The 17,943-nt window shown below is 33.4% G+C and overlaps 1 protein-coding gene across 1 annotated transcript in view; it reads right to left on the reverse strand.

Annotated features, from left to right (window-relative positions):
- Positions 1–8,419: 8,419 nt before the first annotated feature.
- Dora (zinc finger SWIM domain-containing dorado) overlaps positions 8,420–17,943 on the reverse strand; it is a 126,195-nt gene continuing 116,671 nt past the window's right edge. The window contains exons 16-20 of the mRNA XM_072531822.1: positions 16,603–16,830; positions 16,313–16,538; positions 12,531–12,752; positions 11,907–12,231; positions 8,420–9,151 (exon numbers count right to left, since the gene is read on the reverse strand). Of these exons, the coding sequence (XP_072387923.1) occupies positions 9,085–9,151; positions 11,907–12,231; positions 12,531–12,752; positions 16,313–16,538; positions 16,603–16,830 (1,068 nt within the window). The 3' untranslated portion in view covers positions 8,420–9,084. The remainder of the gene's footprint in view (positions 9,152–11,906; positions 12,232–12,530; positions 12,753–16,312; positions 16,539–16,602; positions 16,831–17,943) is intronic.

A 17,943-nucleotide genomic window follows, 5' to 3' on the forward strand; every position in this document is an offset into this window, starting at 1 on the left:
AGGACTGGGCGTATTATTGTTTTATAGAGTTTTACCTTTGTATTTCTCGATATAATTGAGGATTTAAGGAGATTGACTAGGAGTGGAATCATGGACGTTAAATCTAGACACAATGAGACGACTTAACGCCTTTGAAATGTGGACCTATAGAAGAATTATGAGGGTTTCCTGGGTAGATAGAGTTACGAACAATGAAGTACTGAGAAGAATAGGTAAAGAGAGGGAAGTTGAACTTACAATTAAAGAAAGAAAGCTACAGTATCTCGGACATGTGATGCGGGACGAGAAGTATGCCATCCTGCGACTCATAATGCAAGGAAAGATAGATGGCAGAAGAAGCATCGGAAGAAGACGAATTTCATGGTTTAAGAACCTAAGAGAATGGTTTAGATGCAGCTCAAAACAACTATTTAGAGCTACTGCCTCAACAACTAAAATAGCTATGATGATTGCCAACCTCCGTAGCGGAGATGGCACCTGAAGAAGAAGGAGATTGAGCCCAAAATAGCCCCGGTTCGAAGTGAGAATTCTGCGGTAGTGTTATTTTCAGTGTTCACAACCGCGTACACAAATTTGTTAACTGTTTTGATGACGTTGTCTATAACGTTACTGTAGGATTTGTGGTTACGTGCTTATTTTCATGTACTTCGTTTTATTGGTATTTAATATTAAATCCACTTTTGTAGCTGATTCTTCAAACAACATTGATATCATCAGCATAGGCAAGGATTTGGCTTTTTCAAGAGCCAGATTAAACAGTAGACAGGAGGGAGGGTCTCCCTGGCGCAGCCCGTTATTTGTTTTAAAAAGTTTAAGACAGTTCTCCCTGGATCCGTACTGTACATTCAACTTCTTCAAGAGTTAGTTTTGTTAAATTTAATAACTGATTTGGTACTCCTAGCTCTTTCATTGCTCTGAACATTTCCCTTCTATTAACAGAGTTCATAGGCTGCCTTGTAGTGTGATATTTTATATCAATATATATTGTAAGTTATTTCTTTGTTTTTTATTTGGAAGTTTTTTTGATTTTTTGTCACTTCTTGTTCTTTTGTCTCTATTACATTTGATGATAAAGGTAACCTGCATCTCGTCATCCTATTATCTCTATTTACTCCCTTTTTAAAAAATGTTGTGCGAAAATCATTATATTGCAGATTTTGGATTGTAGCATACCAATCTACTCAACAGAAATAAAATCAATACATATTATTAATATTTTATTTTAATCATAGTTAAAATCGGATAAACAGAAATTTTGAGATAGAAGAGCTTTGATGGATTTGTAAAAAACCGAAAAGTCCGTCGACACAATTTATTGAATCGATATTCTGTTTACATCCCAGCAATCCGCTAGTCATTAGAGAAAGCAATCCCTATAATTGTGATTATCATGGTTCATATTACTTTGTCAAATATGTCGTTTTTGAAGTACTACCATTATTCAAAATTTGAAAATAACCTTTGAAAAAACTTCAAAACGTTCACCGATATATTAACATTTCTTTATTCTTACGTCGACGAAATAAGTTCGTTAAACGTTTTGAATTAATCCGTATAAATTGAATGATGTCCAAAGAACTAACGGACCGAGTACACAGTTAAGAGCTGATAAATAAAGAAAAATGCTTTTATTTATTAGCTGATACTTTCCACATTAATGTCTAAAATATTGTAACGTCAAACCTGTACTTGAACTCTCTAATATTTTTAGAATGAAATTATTTTAAACCTTTCCATTTGAAAATGCTGATTTCGTGCATTTTCGAAACAACATGTGTGATGCCTGCATGGTACGATTTATACATAGAGTAATTAAGTAAATAAAAAAATTGACTACTTATTTAAGTAATTGTTACCTAAGAAAAGGCAGAAATGGTAGAATGACCTGAGCGCTTCCATATTTTTTATAGTTAAAAATTACTTTAATGCTTTTTCCGAAAAATTTGAACTATCCCTGAAAAGTTGAGCAATCTACCTTCAAAATATATATATGTGTTCAATGTAATTTTGTATCCAATATACAATTAATCTTCTAATAGAAATAATACGATTGGCTTATATCTGTTAAGTTCTATATCTATAATATAATAAATAAGGAATGATATTAGTTGTGATAGATACGTAGGTATGCTAATTGTGGAATTAGTTCTATGATATATAAGGCGCAATATAAAATATGCGAATAACAACACTATGTTCGCTGTAAACTGTACCAATTGAAGTGAAATGTATAATACATATAGACCCAGTCAATGGTGAATAGTGTCATAAACATCATTCCCTTTGTTGTTGTTTCCTCTGTTTACTGTTTTGAGACGAAGTTACACGAAACGTTCACGATTTTTTACGAAGTTGACACATAATCAAGATCGTTTTGTTGATAATATGTCATTGGTTGTGTTTGTCATTACTTGTGTGATAGTATTTTAGTGAAATGCAAATTTTATTTAAAATTTTTGACAGTCATTTACTTAATACTAGTAAAATGCCGGACGATTTTCACATTTGGTCCCATTGAAGATAGCTACAAAGGAGCTGTGAATTAAATTCACAAAACAAATTTTTGACGTTTGACTGTGTTGTCATGTCTTTATAATGTATATGTTGTAGGCTTCAATTACAAATAGAAAAGCTTTCAAAAATACATTTTTATTATATTATTATATGAATTATGCAATTTTTTTTATTTTTTTATATTAACGTTCGTGTTTTAACACGAACGAATAAATACTCGTTTCTTCTCATATTAATTGCAGTTAATTATTACAACATTTTTTTGGCATTTGCCTTTGATAATAAGCTAATAGATTTGGCAATCCTCAAACCACTAGTTGCCAGATTGTTACAGATGGTCACCAGATGTCTGTGGAAAGTACCTGAATACTATTCTTATTATTTATTGAAAGAATTTCTTTTTTACTGTTAGTTTGTTAACGTTCTATTGGATTTTTATTAATTATAAATCACATGCTATTTCCCGATTTATTAAAAAAACATGGCAACACAGTCAAGCGCCAACATTTCGTTCTATGTACTTTAATTGACAGCTCAATTATAGCTATCTTCAATGGGACCAAATGTGAAAATCGTCCAAAATGCCATTTAGGTGTCTTGTTTGTGATCGCAGAGCGTCATTGAAGTGAAAGTCATGTAAACATATTCCATAAAGTCGTGGCAGTAGAAATATTGTAGTACAATGTTGCCGTTTTTAAAATTTGTCTCTTAATTGACTACAAAGCACAGTGTATGTAAAAGTTTACAATTCTTCAAGATGAATTAGTAAGAATAAATATCAAATACTTTTTTATTTTCTCATTATTTCTTACAGTCAATAAAAATATTCTTAAAAGTACAGTACCCATATAATCTTTTCAGCAAAAATTGTTTAAATACCATAGATACGTACTAGATGCCAAACTTCGAATACGAAGTATGTGAACAAATACAAATATACATACAACATTTATTTATTTATATATGAGTTATGTAATGTATTTATATTCCGGGGTTCTAGTGTTTTAACGTCTTCCGGTTAATATCAATGTCGTAAAACTGTACTAGCAGATCCATTTGCTATTTTTCATTAAAAAAAATTGACTGCACCCAAATGCATAAATATACTGCAAAATTCCAGCGCTGTAAAATTTGGGAGTAATCTTAATAGCATTTGATTATCATTACGAAGATTTAGTGACCACCTAGGTCTGCCGACTTAGCTCCAAATGATTTTTTTTGTATAGGGATATGCCGTCAATTTTTTATGGCCAACTTCATCTAAGAGCTTAAAATTTAAAAGAACTCTAACGATTAGCGAAGTTTTGAGATCGATAACGCCTGTTATGTCACAGCGCCATCTGTAAAAGTTCATTACTTTCGACACATTCATGGTCAGTCTAATAAACTTTTTTGAACACGAATCGTCTTTTTTCATCTCATTCTTCTTCCACATAGCTCGACAGTGAAGAAACAAGTTTGGATTCCAGAAGACTCTTCAAGCTTCAACAACCACTATTAATAAGTTAAAGCTTAAAACTTATTTCTATTTCTTATTAGAATTTGTTAAAAGCAAAGAAATATTTGGTAAATTAAAGCGATGCAATAGTTTTAACGCTAGTAGAAAAAAACACAACAAGCATTTAAATAGTACAACTCGTCGTAGTAACGCCAAAGTTATGAGTACGAGTACACTAAGCTGTGCGGCGTTGAAAGATCTCTTTATTCTATATTCAATTTTTCGAACCCTGTATACACAAACATACACACACACACACACATATATATATATATATATATATATATATATATATATATATATATATATATATATATATATATATTAGTAAAGTTATAAATCTTCTCGGGGAATATAAAAATAATGTATTCTTCGAAATTCAATTATTAATTAGCATATCCGTTAAACAACATATATTAAAGATTCGCTTCAAATATATAAACAGTCAAAATATACAAGATACAAAGTTGCTTCTTGAGAGTTCTTTGTTCTATTTAAATGGGTAAATTAACATGCTAATATGATCAAATATACAGTAAGTTCCTTAAATATACATACTGAAAACCCAAACGGATAATTTTTATATGTTACGAACTTTTGTCAAATTAATTCTCCAAACAATGTACAACAAGTATTGACCCACTTCTAAATGTATTATTTCTATTAGAAACAACAGAAAATATTTAAACAGTCATAGGCTTAACAAATAAAAACAACAATCGTTCAATAAATCAAGACATGTTTCTGTAATTGAGAAAATATTCGTTAAAACAAAACATAACATAATCATGTCCCGCCTCTAAAAGGATCAACTTTTTATTCATAAACTCGCTAGTATTCATAAAATAAGTTACGTGTGCTTATAATATGCTGAAGAGTCAGCCAAATTTACCTTATTTAAGTAACTTGGAAATCCTTTATATGACTAAAATTTAAATTATGATTTCTGCTTATATTTACTGTATTTATATGGACTCTTGTAAATTATCGTTGTTTTTTGTAAAAATATTGAATATATTTGTTAAAAATTGGTATTCCAAAATGGAGGATTTTTCAAAAGTATGGCGGTTGCCGTTAATATATTTTACTGCTTATACAACTTAGCAACAACAAGCTAAACTAAACCATGACATTGTGAGACAGAGATTGAATATTTGCCATCGCTGTGACAGCTGTAACTGAAACGTTAAATACAGACCACAGGATCTAGAAATCGTGAGAAAAGTCTAGAAGCATTTGGAAGTTTCAGTCGTATTGCAAATCCAAGCATATTGTGTTTCAATTTCGAATCCCAGAGTGGTCTTGGACGAACTCCACGCAACATTATTTTGATTTTGTATTGGCAATCAAATAAAATTTATAGAAACCCCAATTGGACCCCAAACAAACCTAATATACTGTGAATAAGCAATTATTTATAGTATTACTATCACTCAAAGACTAAAACAACTTAATAGTCGTCGTAAAAAACTTGTCTTCGTTAATTCAATATTTTTAAAAAGGTAATAATAAGCGAGGGCCACTAATACCAGTAACTGCTTTTAAAGAGACAAGGAAACTAATTAGATTGTTCTAATTTAATTTTAAATTGAGTTTTATAAATACATAGAGCTTTGAGGGATTCAAATATTTTAGTTATTATAAATATTTTATAATATAATATAAATATTTACTTTTTATTAAAATGTGATAATAAAAATTCATTATCATTTGTCGTCCAATTTTTCATTACATATATGATGAGAACACAGGAATTAAATATAAATCCATCTGACGATAGCAGCACGCGCAATTAACAGTAAAAATTTATTTTTTTAAATATTTGATATATGTTTTTATTGAGATGATTCTCTCCGAGACAACTTAAAGTGATTTTACGTTAATTGAAAAAAAAAATGAATAAGTCTTTTAGATACAGATCCGAAAGAAGAACGGCGCCTGTTAATTATAGGCCAGGAAATTACGGGGGTAATACATATGTCTAATTCGTATATTAATAAATCAAACAGTCAAAATCTTGAATATAAGGATTTTGAGAACACCTCTGGTAATTCTATGAACGGAACTTTATCAGAGCCTGATATTTTACAAGAACCACATTTTAAATGGCATACTAATATTGTATATATACCTAACTTCTCCGAACAAGTAGAAGTAGAAGAAAAAATAGCAATTATGGACTCTGTACACCATATGAGATTTTTATCATGCTATGGGATGACGAAATTATGCGACTTGTTACTTGATTGTACAAACTTTCATGCAAATGAATTTGTGGCAAAACACTTCAAAAGTATGTCAAACCTACAAACCAGTAGATGCAAGATGTTTATATTTCTAGGGTTATGTTTGGCACGCAGACAGACCAGAAATAAAAGTGTACGAAGACTTTTTATCTTTCATCCAGTAAATTATCCAATATTTTTTCAATACACCAAGATTTTTCAATCTTTTATCAGCCCCCAAAACAACTCTCTTTAGATGCGTCGATACTTGTATTTGTAGAAAAATTAGAGTTTAGAAATATTGATTATATATATATATATATATATATTTATATAGACATCTACTACAAATAGTGTGGTATCATTAAGTCACTTAACAGATATTCTTCTTCTTCCACAAGTGCCTTCTCCTATCAATGATCGACAACAATTTTGGCAAATTCTTGTGTTTTGTGTCTTTCTCGGCAAATCGTTGGAGCAAATCTCGTATGTTTTTACGGTAGGAGTTTTGTCTTTGTCCTGGTCCGCGTTTGCCCTCAATCTTACCCTCGATTATGAGCTGTAGAAAATCGTATCTGTTTCCCATAACATGTCCGAGATATGCAGTTTTCAGATACCCTTAGAAAGGACAAAAAAGGGAATCCTGTTGTAATAACAAAAGACAAACTCAGATAGCCGTGAAGTTCTAATAGTTACTACTGCTTATCACCCACAACTAATACAATGTTCAAACAGAAGAAACCAACCACACCTCATATCTATCGCATCCAAAGAAATTAATTCTATGGTATGAAAATATTATATTTCACCAACTAGATATAGCTATCCAGAACGCATATGTTTTGTACAAAAATTAAAAATCCTGACAGATCAGCATTAATTCGTTTTACAGATTTTAGAAATATGTTAATGCAATGTCTATGTAAATTTATATATGTATAAACTGTTTTCATCATTTTTCAGGTGTTCATCGATTGGTATTAAAGTAGATCAAGAGGTTTCAGCTAAAGTTTCTATTAAACGTGGTGTCACACAGGGATGTGTTATGTCACCGATGTTGTTTAATGCCTACGCTGAAACAGTTTTGGTGAAATTATTAATAACATCGGATATACAGATGACACCGCCATAATGACAGAGAGCCTAGAAGACGTTCAAACCCAGTTAAACGCTGTAAACAACGAATGCACTGAAAAAGGATTAACAATCAATGCATAGAAAATATAATGGATGGTGGCAGAAAAATTAATATCAAAGATTCAATACTAAAATTAGATACAAAATCCTGTAAAGGGTAGAACACTTTAGATATCTGGTTAGTTGGATTGACTGCAGGGTTGAAGAAGATCCATTGGTGGTTTATTTCCCGTAGACTGGGAGACCTGCTCTCCAAAGTAGGGTTTCGAGTGACCTTCTAATCTTAGTTTATTGGATGCTTTACGACGGTAAAGCATTTATTTGGTATCCATTGTAGCGACTCACAGTCTATATGATAGACCGCTGAAATTTCAATATTTTATACACTTACATGTTCAGTTACAATATTAGAGTGAAATTTATTTTCTTCTTGACATTTCTGAGGAAGGAATCTCATCTCACAACTGATATTTGAGAGACATTACTAAGGTTTAAATTAATTTCAACAATCTTATTTGCACAAAAATAGAATCCTTTTGTTTGTGTTTTACCCATGTACTGGAGGGTTAAAATTGGTAATACAATATTTGAAACAGAACTTATCCTTGTTAATAATGTTGTCGATGCAAAGCCAATGCACACATCGAAAAATAAAGGGCAATTATACAGAAATTCTAAAAACCGTCAAAAATTTTAAGTTTTAAGACAGTTAATACTGAAGTTAAATAAGTCTATGGATATAAAAAATTAAGTATTAAATTATCTCTTCAGGAAAATAACTAGTTCTGAAAATAAGGCGACGTAGGTTGCTATTACTGACGAGGGTACAGTAGCAAACATGTCGGTAATCATATCAATATATGCATACTTCGTTTTTACGACAAAATTACTTCTGAAGGTCCTTCTATATAAAAACAATGCTTCCTTTGTGACGACTTGATCAATATTGTGATTTCAAGTAAGCAACAACTTATATTTTTGTATTTTTACACCCATAAGATAACTATAAACTTACATAAGAACTACACTAAAAATGAAATTACCATTCTAAAAAAACAATAGAACATTATTTAATACTAATAAAAATCATTCAACAGCGGAAGTTCACAACTGATTTAAATAGTGAAACAATTTTTATATATTATTTTAAGACGAAAATTGAAATACTATCTACATAAAGGTTCTTCCTCCATTTTGAAAAGTAAACGGACTTTATTGAAATAGGTCAAGAATAAAAATGAACGAAAAACAAACAAAATCCTACCCTTTCAATTTAGTTTACTTCTGTGATCAACGCAAAGCTCAAACTTTTCAGAAGTCTCCTACAAACTGTTTAGTATAGACAGTTTGTCTTTCATAATGGCAGTCTTGCCCACTTTCCTGGAAAATAATCTCACTATCGTAATATTTCCGTCTATCTTCAAAATAGACAGTCTCTGAGACGACCCTATCATCATACGTCGATCAACTATTCGGTGAGGTAGACCACTGCTGTTGCTCTTCAATAGAATCTTGAGTGACGATAGCGTGTGAAGGAGTATGTGCAATGTAAATCGGATGCACCAAAGCCATCTCTGGTTGAGGTAAATTACAAATGAAAGGAAGTGGTGCAGTGGGAGGCGGCTGGGACATTTCCGGTTCTTCTGAAACTTCAGACGTTGCACGGTGGTAAGTGTGGGAGGAAGAGGCTTGGCCTACGTCAGGCCTTTGTCATTTGTTGTTAGCCTGAAGGGCTGTGTTAATTTGCGTCCATAGGTCCTTCTTGCAAGATTTTGACCTAAAGAAAAAATATGATTAGCTTCTAAAACATACATATTTACTCAAAAGCATTTCTGCGACGAAAATTATATTTTATCATTCTTGTAGCATAATTTCCAATTAGAATTAAAAAAAAACCACTTTTTTTCTATGTTAATGTAAAAAACAAAACATAAACACAGGAATTATGTAAAATACAAGAAAATTCACAAAGTTATTAGAAACAAAATTAAGCAAGCAAAATAAAGGTGGACGAATGAAAATTGCAATGAATTTGAAGAATTAGATAGTAAATACTACAACTTTACTTTTACAAAAAAATTAAGGTTTTTGTCGGTCTTGGATTTAAACAAGAAACACAAATGTTACCGAACATTTGAAATGAAACCGCTACAATAATCATGAACTTTAAGAAAAACTTATATATTGGAAGAATTACATATCTCAGCTCTTAAATGATAATAGAACAAGGAATTGTGTCTTAACACTTTCGGAAGATGCATTTTCAATAACACCGGATGAGGTAAAACAGGTCATAAAAATACCAAAAAGTGGCAAAGCAGTAGGGCCAGATCAGATTTATTGTGAACTCTTAATAAGTATACTGGACGACCAATCTATATCTGTTTTGGTAGACATGTTCAATTGTATATATAGAACTGGAATAATTCCAAAGAATGGTTCATCCCCACCTTTGTCACCATTACCAACAGCACCCAAACGGGCCAGGTCAGTGGATTCGGCCCTTCATAAGGACATAGCCTCTCCTAAGTGGCCGACCTTCGGCTTACTCCGTGGCGTCAGTTGCACCCTGTGTAGAAGGTCGCTGATCTTAGTGACCAGGTACGGTATCTCCCAGGGCCGCTACATCTTATTACTCAGACCTTTCCATTTCGTTGGTTGGTAGACCAGACTGCATCCCTAAAGCTAACGGAAGTGGATTTCTGATCGAACCTAACCTTCATCCGATCACTGGGGAATTGCAGCTTATTCCTTGCGAAATCGTGGACCTTAGTCAGTCGATCCTTTAAGCCGCTGACATACTCGGGAAGTGTATTTCCCCCCAATTGTATGAAAAACCCCATTTAGGGAAACGACATTCTCAAGCAGGGCCTCACCACGCTCCTGGTCGGAATGAAGTAGAAGTGGGACCCCATTTAGGGAAACGACATTCTCAAGCAGGGCCTCACCAACTGTGATAGCTTCTTGCTTGTATTTCGTATATTGTAACTTCTGGCCATTTGAAAAAATAGTCCATACCAACCATCAAATATTTATTTGAATCAATAGAAAAGAAAAATATTTTAAAAGTTAGTAAAATATGTAACTCTAGGAATTAAATATTTTACATACTTTTACAATACTTTTTTTTTCCATTCATTCATTTGTCATAAGTGTGTGCAACAACGATGTAATATACTCAAGATGGAACCTATATATCAATACTTGTGTCCAAAGTAGCTAGTAACAATGGTCGACTCTTGGGTGTACGAGAAAAATTTTTTTGGTACAAAGACATATATGTACACTAATTATCTATTTTCGTTGTTATATACATTTAAATAAAAGATATAATGACTTATAACATAGTAAAATTTAAAAAAAATTATTTTTATAACATAAAAACATATTAAGTATACTTTACAGGCACGTAGATGTACAGCTGGTTCCTAAAAAAACTGATACGACTCTTTGTATTTGATTGGTCTGACATTATATTATATTTATTATGACATACAAATAATAAAATAAACAAACAATTAATTACATATATTATTCATAAATTGTAATTATTATTAAGGTCTAAAGTTTGATATTATTTTGAATTCTTGCATTTTATAAAGAGTATATAAATGATAGTCTTTACATAAAATAGGGTTGTTGTTATTATTTTTATTGTTATTAAGAAATGAAACAAACGACTTAACTTAACAATATATGAAAGCAAGAATTGTAACCAAATTAAAAGATAACTGAGCACCATCAGAGGCAGGAAAACATTTCAACATAAGTAAAACCAGTTTTTCCATTAATAAAAAATATGGAGGGAATAAGAAACTCTCGAAACAAAGCGAGGGTCTGGAAGACCGAACCTATACTAAATTTAGGTATGTAAAAATAAAATTAATATTTTGTAATATCTCCATAAGCATTGACAACAGCAGTAGTCTTCGGTCCATCTGCGTGAAAGAAACTATAAAATTGTTTTCTTCAGAGAGCTCTTCCCAAACCTGTTGTATACCGTGCCACAGCTCTTCAGCATTTTGAGGTATAAAATTACGCCGATACAACCGTTTTATAATAACCCAACACACATTCGCGATTGGGTTTATTTCTGGTCGATTTTCCATCCTCTCCTTTGTTTCGAAGAATCGACTATTGGGCCGAGATATTTCTCAAATTGGGCGGCCAACAACATTTTAAATTCAAGATAAAATTCAAAAATTTCTTCGCAACATTCCTTGCAGGTTGTGAAGTAGATATACTAGAACAAAACGACAAGTTTGCTAGAAAAGATAACGGACAGAAGCGGAGGTATACGTAGAACAATCAGTTGCAGAAAAACTCAATGTTGTTAAACAAATATTTCAGCATGAAAAAAATGACCATGTATATGTACCAAGTGCTCTAGTACTTAAGACCGACTCGACCTAACGGCGCCATTTGGCATTTTGAAGGTGGGTGCGATAAAAAACAAACAATCAACAAAACAAGTGCCACAAGTGCAAAAAAATACTTTTTGCACTTTTCGCACAAATTAGTATTAAAATTACCTTCTTATTGACTGCAACCATTCCTTGAATTGTGTAGAGCCGTCAGGGGTAATTTGGAACGCTGCCCTAGCCGCACACACGATACTTACAAAGTCTTCGTAATCTGCTGACGTGAGATGATACAATTTCTGGTGCATACACTGTATGTACATCTGTTGACACTTCTGCACGAGTGGCGTAAGCGCATTACGTAGATGCTGCATAACGAGGCTTGGATTGTTTCGAGAGAGATATTGGGCAGCTTCAATTGCTACATCGTGTAATACGAATGGACTTACTATGGAGTTAACTGCACATACGCAGAAGTGGTGAAGGTATTGAGTTCCTAAAAATACATTTCATTATAATTGCTTGTAAAATGTAAGAAAGGTTCACTGACACAAATATGTTTTATTTCCAACATAACAAACACAAGATATTTAAAAAAAAAACAATTAATGTTTACAACTGCTGTAGATTTTGAAAACCTGAATACCGCAACGTCAATTAAAGTGTTTATTTTATCACAGCATTTAATCGATGTGTAAATGTCAATTCAAATACAAATAAGTATGCATATTTCATTATTAACAACAATAGGAAGATAAATTCCTATTTAACATTTAATTATTGCACATTTCTTACCTAAGTGCTTAGAAATCCTCAATAACCATTTTACGTCTTCCCCGTAGGGTGGATTTCTGGCATATTTTGCTTGCGGTCTGTCATCGTGTACCCTTCTAGCAAGAGTTTCTAGAGCCAACATTCCAACTCGGTAGGCTGTTAATAAGTACCTCATCTGTGCTTGATTAAATTGATGAGGCCTGTGGGGTCTTGGCATCGCTTGTTGAACATGAGGAGGCATACCTGTGGTATAAATTTCATAGTTATTACTTCACATTTATATATCAGTACATACGTAAAATATGTTGGGCATTTTGAATTATCTGAAGAAATGGAGCGAAAACATCAATGCAAATCAGCAATGAGTCAAATTAACGCTTTTTATGATCTAAATCGTGTGACTTGTACATTTGAAATCAATTTAAAAGTCGGAATTAATCTATAAACATTACCAAGAAGTATTATATTATTGTAATTACTATTATCGCTATGAATTACAGTTTATGGCAACTCCGTCATGCCTGGTCCCAAGTTCAGGATCAAAAAGGAGGAGGAACTATTTCTTCTGGTAAAAAAACAACCAGTTATGAAAACAAAATACATACCTCGGATAAGAACAGATCTTTCAAAACGACAAAATCGACGACAAAGGACAATAAATACAGGAACCCGGAGCATACTAAGACAATATCGGCCTGGAGCCCTAACTCCGGTGGTCAAAGAAATTGAACCCAGAAAAATGGACATAACTGCCTTACAAAAGGTTAGATGGTCTGGAAATGTCAACAGGAGTACCAATTAGGCGCTGGCTTAATAGCCAAAGAAAGTCATGTGGAGTCTGTAATAACCTTTAAACACATTAGCGAAAGACTCTGCTAGATCAGACTAAAAGGACAGCTACATATATCTACTCCCTAATTGTGTCGCCCAAGCATCGACAAACGAAAAATCAGAGCAAATAAAAGGCAAATTCTTTGAAAAACTAGAGGAACTAACAAACAGAATACGCACATTTTCTTGGAGATTTCAATGTAAAGATTGGGAAGTATGCAGCATACAGACCAAAAATAGGTAACTATAGTCGTAATGAGTAATAATAATGGAATAAGGTTAATAGAGTTTGCAGCATCCCACTACTTGCTAATAACAACAAAAACGTTCGAGAACTAGAAAATTCACAAAGAAACGTAAAAACGGATCGACCATGTTCTAGTAGATACCAGGGGTAGTACCTACCTAGACGTGAGAAGCCTAAGAGAGTCGGATATAGACACGAATCATTTTCTGGTAAAAAGAAAGTGAGAACAAGAGTGTTCTCACTTTCCACCAAAAACCCGCAGGAATACGCCAACAACAGTATGATATACCGAAGTTCTGCAGAAGAGAAATTTCAAACTATAGATAAATCTATATAGAACAATTATAAGACCAGTGGTGATGTACGGTAGCGAGACGTGGAGGACAAAAGCAAACGAAGAACGACTACGTGTTTAGGAAAGAAAAATCCTAAGGAAGATTTTTGGGCCGGTGATTGATGGGGCAACAAAACAATATAGGATAAGAACTAACAAAGAGCTGGATAAACTATATACACACGCCAATATAATAAAAAAAATAGTCAAGCAGATTTCAGTGGGTAGAACACCTGTGAAGACATGCTGGCTGTTTTAAAGAATGTGTACGCAAATTTTAGGTAAAAAGGTTGTTAAAATATTATCGGAAAATGACGACGAATATTGTTTTGAATATAAAAGATTCTAGCGAAGCATACATAATACTTAAATACAGTGAAAATTTCTTTATATTAATGGAGAATTCTAATATAAGGCAACAAATGCATTTACACGCTCAAGCTGTAAATTCAGTGGAAACTCAAATTATAATAAAATTAATTATCCAACCTTAAACCAGCATCGTAACTTTTTGGATGCATAGCTTTCTTTCATAGTAGAAATGTACTTTGAATGTAGCTATGCTCATTTAGTGTACAACAGTACAACTCATTAAGGGAGAGTTAACTGTAAATCCTAACCAAGCACACTACCATTGCGGAGAAAAGATTCAAACTATATAGGGTAAATGATTTTTATAAATTATAAATAAAAGTAAAAAGATTGAATAATGATTACATACAGTACGTTAGGGTTCCGTTCCGGGTTTCCGTTAGGGTTAGAGGTTCCGCGAACCTCTGTTGAGCCGTCGCCAATAATTTGTCATTATACAGTGGTTGTTCAAAGCAATAACAGCGTAGATTTTTAATTTATTTTTGTAAACATGTCTGTTTATATATATAATTCCATGCGTGCAGTACAATCATATTATTGTTAAAAATTTTGAGAGCTGTTATTGCATCAAAATTGCAGAAAATATCACGCTCCAAAATTGTCACCAGAAAAGGTTGAGGAAAGAGAATACTGGGATACACAAATTTGTGCAACAATCGAGGTAGATTCAACACGTTCAAATAGAAGCATTTCTAGAGAGTTAGATGTTGTTACTGTAATGAAAGTATGGAAAAAGCACGGTTACAAGAATTTTATATATTTGAAAACGCAGCAGCTTTATACAGACGACTACTTTCGAAACATGGTTTTGTGAAACTCTAATAACGAAAGCTAATGATGAACCACATTTTATTCACTAACGAATCTTCTGTTTCGTTAATAGGGAGACACAATCCTTCCATTACAAGGTATTGGGCGTGGGAAAACCAGCATATAAGTGTTGTTTACCGAACTCAACGTCCTCAAAAAGTTAACGCCTGGACCTACATTTTAGGAGACCACATATTAGTTTTTTTTTTTTATTGAGAGCAACTTGTATACCTCGATTTGTTGCAGAATCATGTTCTTCCCGCTATTCACAATCTTCCTAATGTAAATCTGGACAACGTTTGGTTTCATCAAAACCAGTTCACAACGTTCGACTAATTATCAGTGGAACGGACGATATAAGTGACCTGCGCGATCTCCAGATCTTAGACCTATGGACTTCTTTTTTGGGGACATTTAAAAAGCATTCTCTACGATCATCCTGAGCCAAAATTTGGATGAATTAAAAAACCGAATAAGAGAAGTCTCCAATTCTATTACAGCAGAAACTCTTTCATCTCGCCGCAGAAGTTTTAATGACAGACTGGGATACTGTTCAGCCGTAGGTCAAATATTTGAATCATTTCTGTAGGGCATAAAGAATTATTTCTTATTTTATTAGGAATTAATTTTTATTTTTAATAAGAGTATAATTTTTGATTTATTCGTCTTCCGGGTTTGGACCGTGTCATTTGTGAGTGACCCAAAAGTGGGTTCATCTCAGATGAACTCTTCTTAGATGAACCCACTTTTGGGTCACTCACAAATGACACGGTCCAAACCCGGAAGACGAATAAACTATAATTCTGACTCTGGCCGTGGAAGCCTACGATTTCAGTATAATTTTTGTTTTATCTTTTTAAAGAAATGCGCTTTTATTTTTAATTCAACCACAAAAAATTGTTTACGTTATTAAAAACCCATACAATTACACCGCCTTATAAAGATTAGTATATTTTTATTAAGTTTATGTAATAAGAAATGAACCGGGCATACGTATGAAAACAAAAATCGACGGAGAGAGGAGTATATCCCATGCATTGTTATGTGTTACTAAATAGTTTTCGTTTTCTCGTTTTCTGTCTAGGTGTCGGAAGAAATCGGAGAATTACAATTAAGTAGATCGGAGAGGCACTGTTGCTGATTTTAGCGCTGTAAGTAATGTGTAATATCTAATCCAAAACTTAACGTATTGTATATGTATTTATTTACCCGGAGGAGGTGCTGCATACATGTGTGCAGCGGGCCTTAAAGCTTGTACTGACTGTGTAATCGTGACCGTAGGTCCATAATACTGTACATGCTGTGCCGGAGGCGGCTGGGAACCCTGGACTTGTATTCCTTGCTGTGGTCCTGGCGGCGCGGCGAAAACGGCTGTGGCAGGTGTAGGTGGTGGAGGAGCCTGTGCATACTGCGATGGTGCACTTGTGAAGGCAGCCTATTACGAAAATATTAATTATTTACATAAGTATACTGGTTATCAATAGTTCATTTTTACTTACCTGTTGAGGTGGTGGTATCGTAGCATAAGATGTAGGCACCGGAGTAAATGCAGCCGTTGGTGCAGGCTGTGGTGCTGGTGGGGGATATGGAAACTGATACATCTGAACGTGGGTGGGCGGAGGAGCCTGCGGATGCAGGGGGTGTAGAGGGCCCCCGTAAGCAATGGGGGGATGATGTGGAACGAAATTGTAATGACTAACATACATTCCAACGGGAGGAGCGGCATGCTGGAATAAAAAAAAATATAAAAAAAAACATAAATAATGTATAAACTGTAAAATACTTTTAGTTTAATCAGTTATAAAATTGTTATTTTTTTGGAATGTTAAAGATGTAAAATAATTGACTATTGGTATTATGCTGTAAATTTTTCTTTGTTTATCTGACGTATTACTCTTCCTGCATTTTTTCAATGATCGCTAATATCATCACCATCTTACGCTTTACGCTTTAAAACACAAATTTAAACAAAATAAGATCATCTAAAACATTTTCAAGTCCTTCTTGTTACTTTTGTAATACATAGAGGAGAGTTATTTGTCAGCAATATAATAAACTTCATAAACAAGGTCATTCAAAGTCAAACCTCATTTTACTGCATGTGGTCTATTTTAAGTGCTTCAAAATGAAATAAAATAAGAAACTAACTATTTTAGAATCGACAATTTCTGTGATGCCATTGGTGTTACCTTAGATTTACTTAAATTACTTCTAATACAGCTTGGGTCGAATCTTAAACCCAACACAATTATGAAATGTATGTACAGGAGCATTTGCAAGAAGAAACTAAACAAATTTACGGAATAAGGTCATCATCATCATCATCATGCAACCTTTTCTGTCCACTGCTGGACATAGGTCTCTCTCCCATTTTTCGCCACTATTCACGATTCTGTGCTTCTTGTTGCCATTTCTTGGATATTCGTCTAATGTCGTCCATCCAGCGTGTTGGTGGTCGTCCTCTGCTGTGTTTGTCTTCTCGTGGGCGCCAGTCAATTAGTTTTCTGGTCCATCTTGTGTCTTTCAGTCTCGATATGTGACCTGCCCAATTCCATTTCAGCTTGGCTATATGTTCGACGACATCACTGATACCTTGTTGGCTGAATGACGAAAGTCAATGCCACAAAAAAAAAAAAAAAAATCACTGATACCTGTTCTTTTCCTTAAGTCTTGATTCCTTATTTTGTCTTTTTTTTCACGCCGAGAATTGATCTTTACATGCGCCTTTATACCACACAATAAGGTAGTCAGTCCTTAATGTAGAAGATGCATACACATATTTCTTGTTTATGTGGCCAAAAATTTATTGATGGCAGTAGTAATCTTCTTCTTAAGGTGCC

The sequence above is a fragment of the Diabrotica undecimpunctata genome, chromosome 5, assembly GCF_040954645.1.
Source record: "Diabrotica undecimpunctata isolate CICGRU chromosome 5, icDiaUnde3, whole genome shotgun sequence".
Lineage (NCBI taxonomy): Eukaryota > Metazoa > Arthropoda > Insecta > Coleoptera > Chrysomelidae > Diabrotica > Diabrotica undecimpunctata.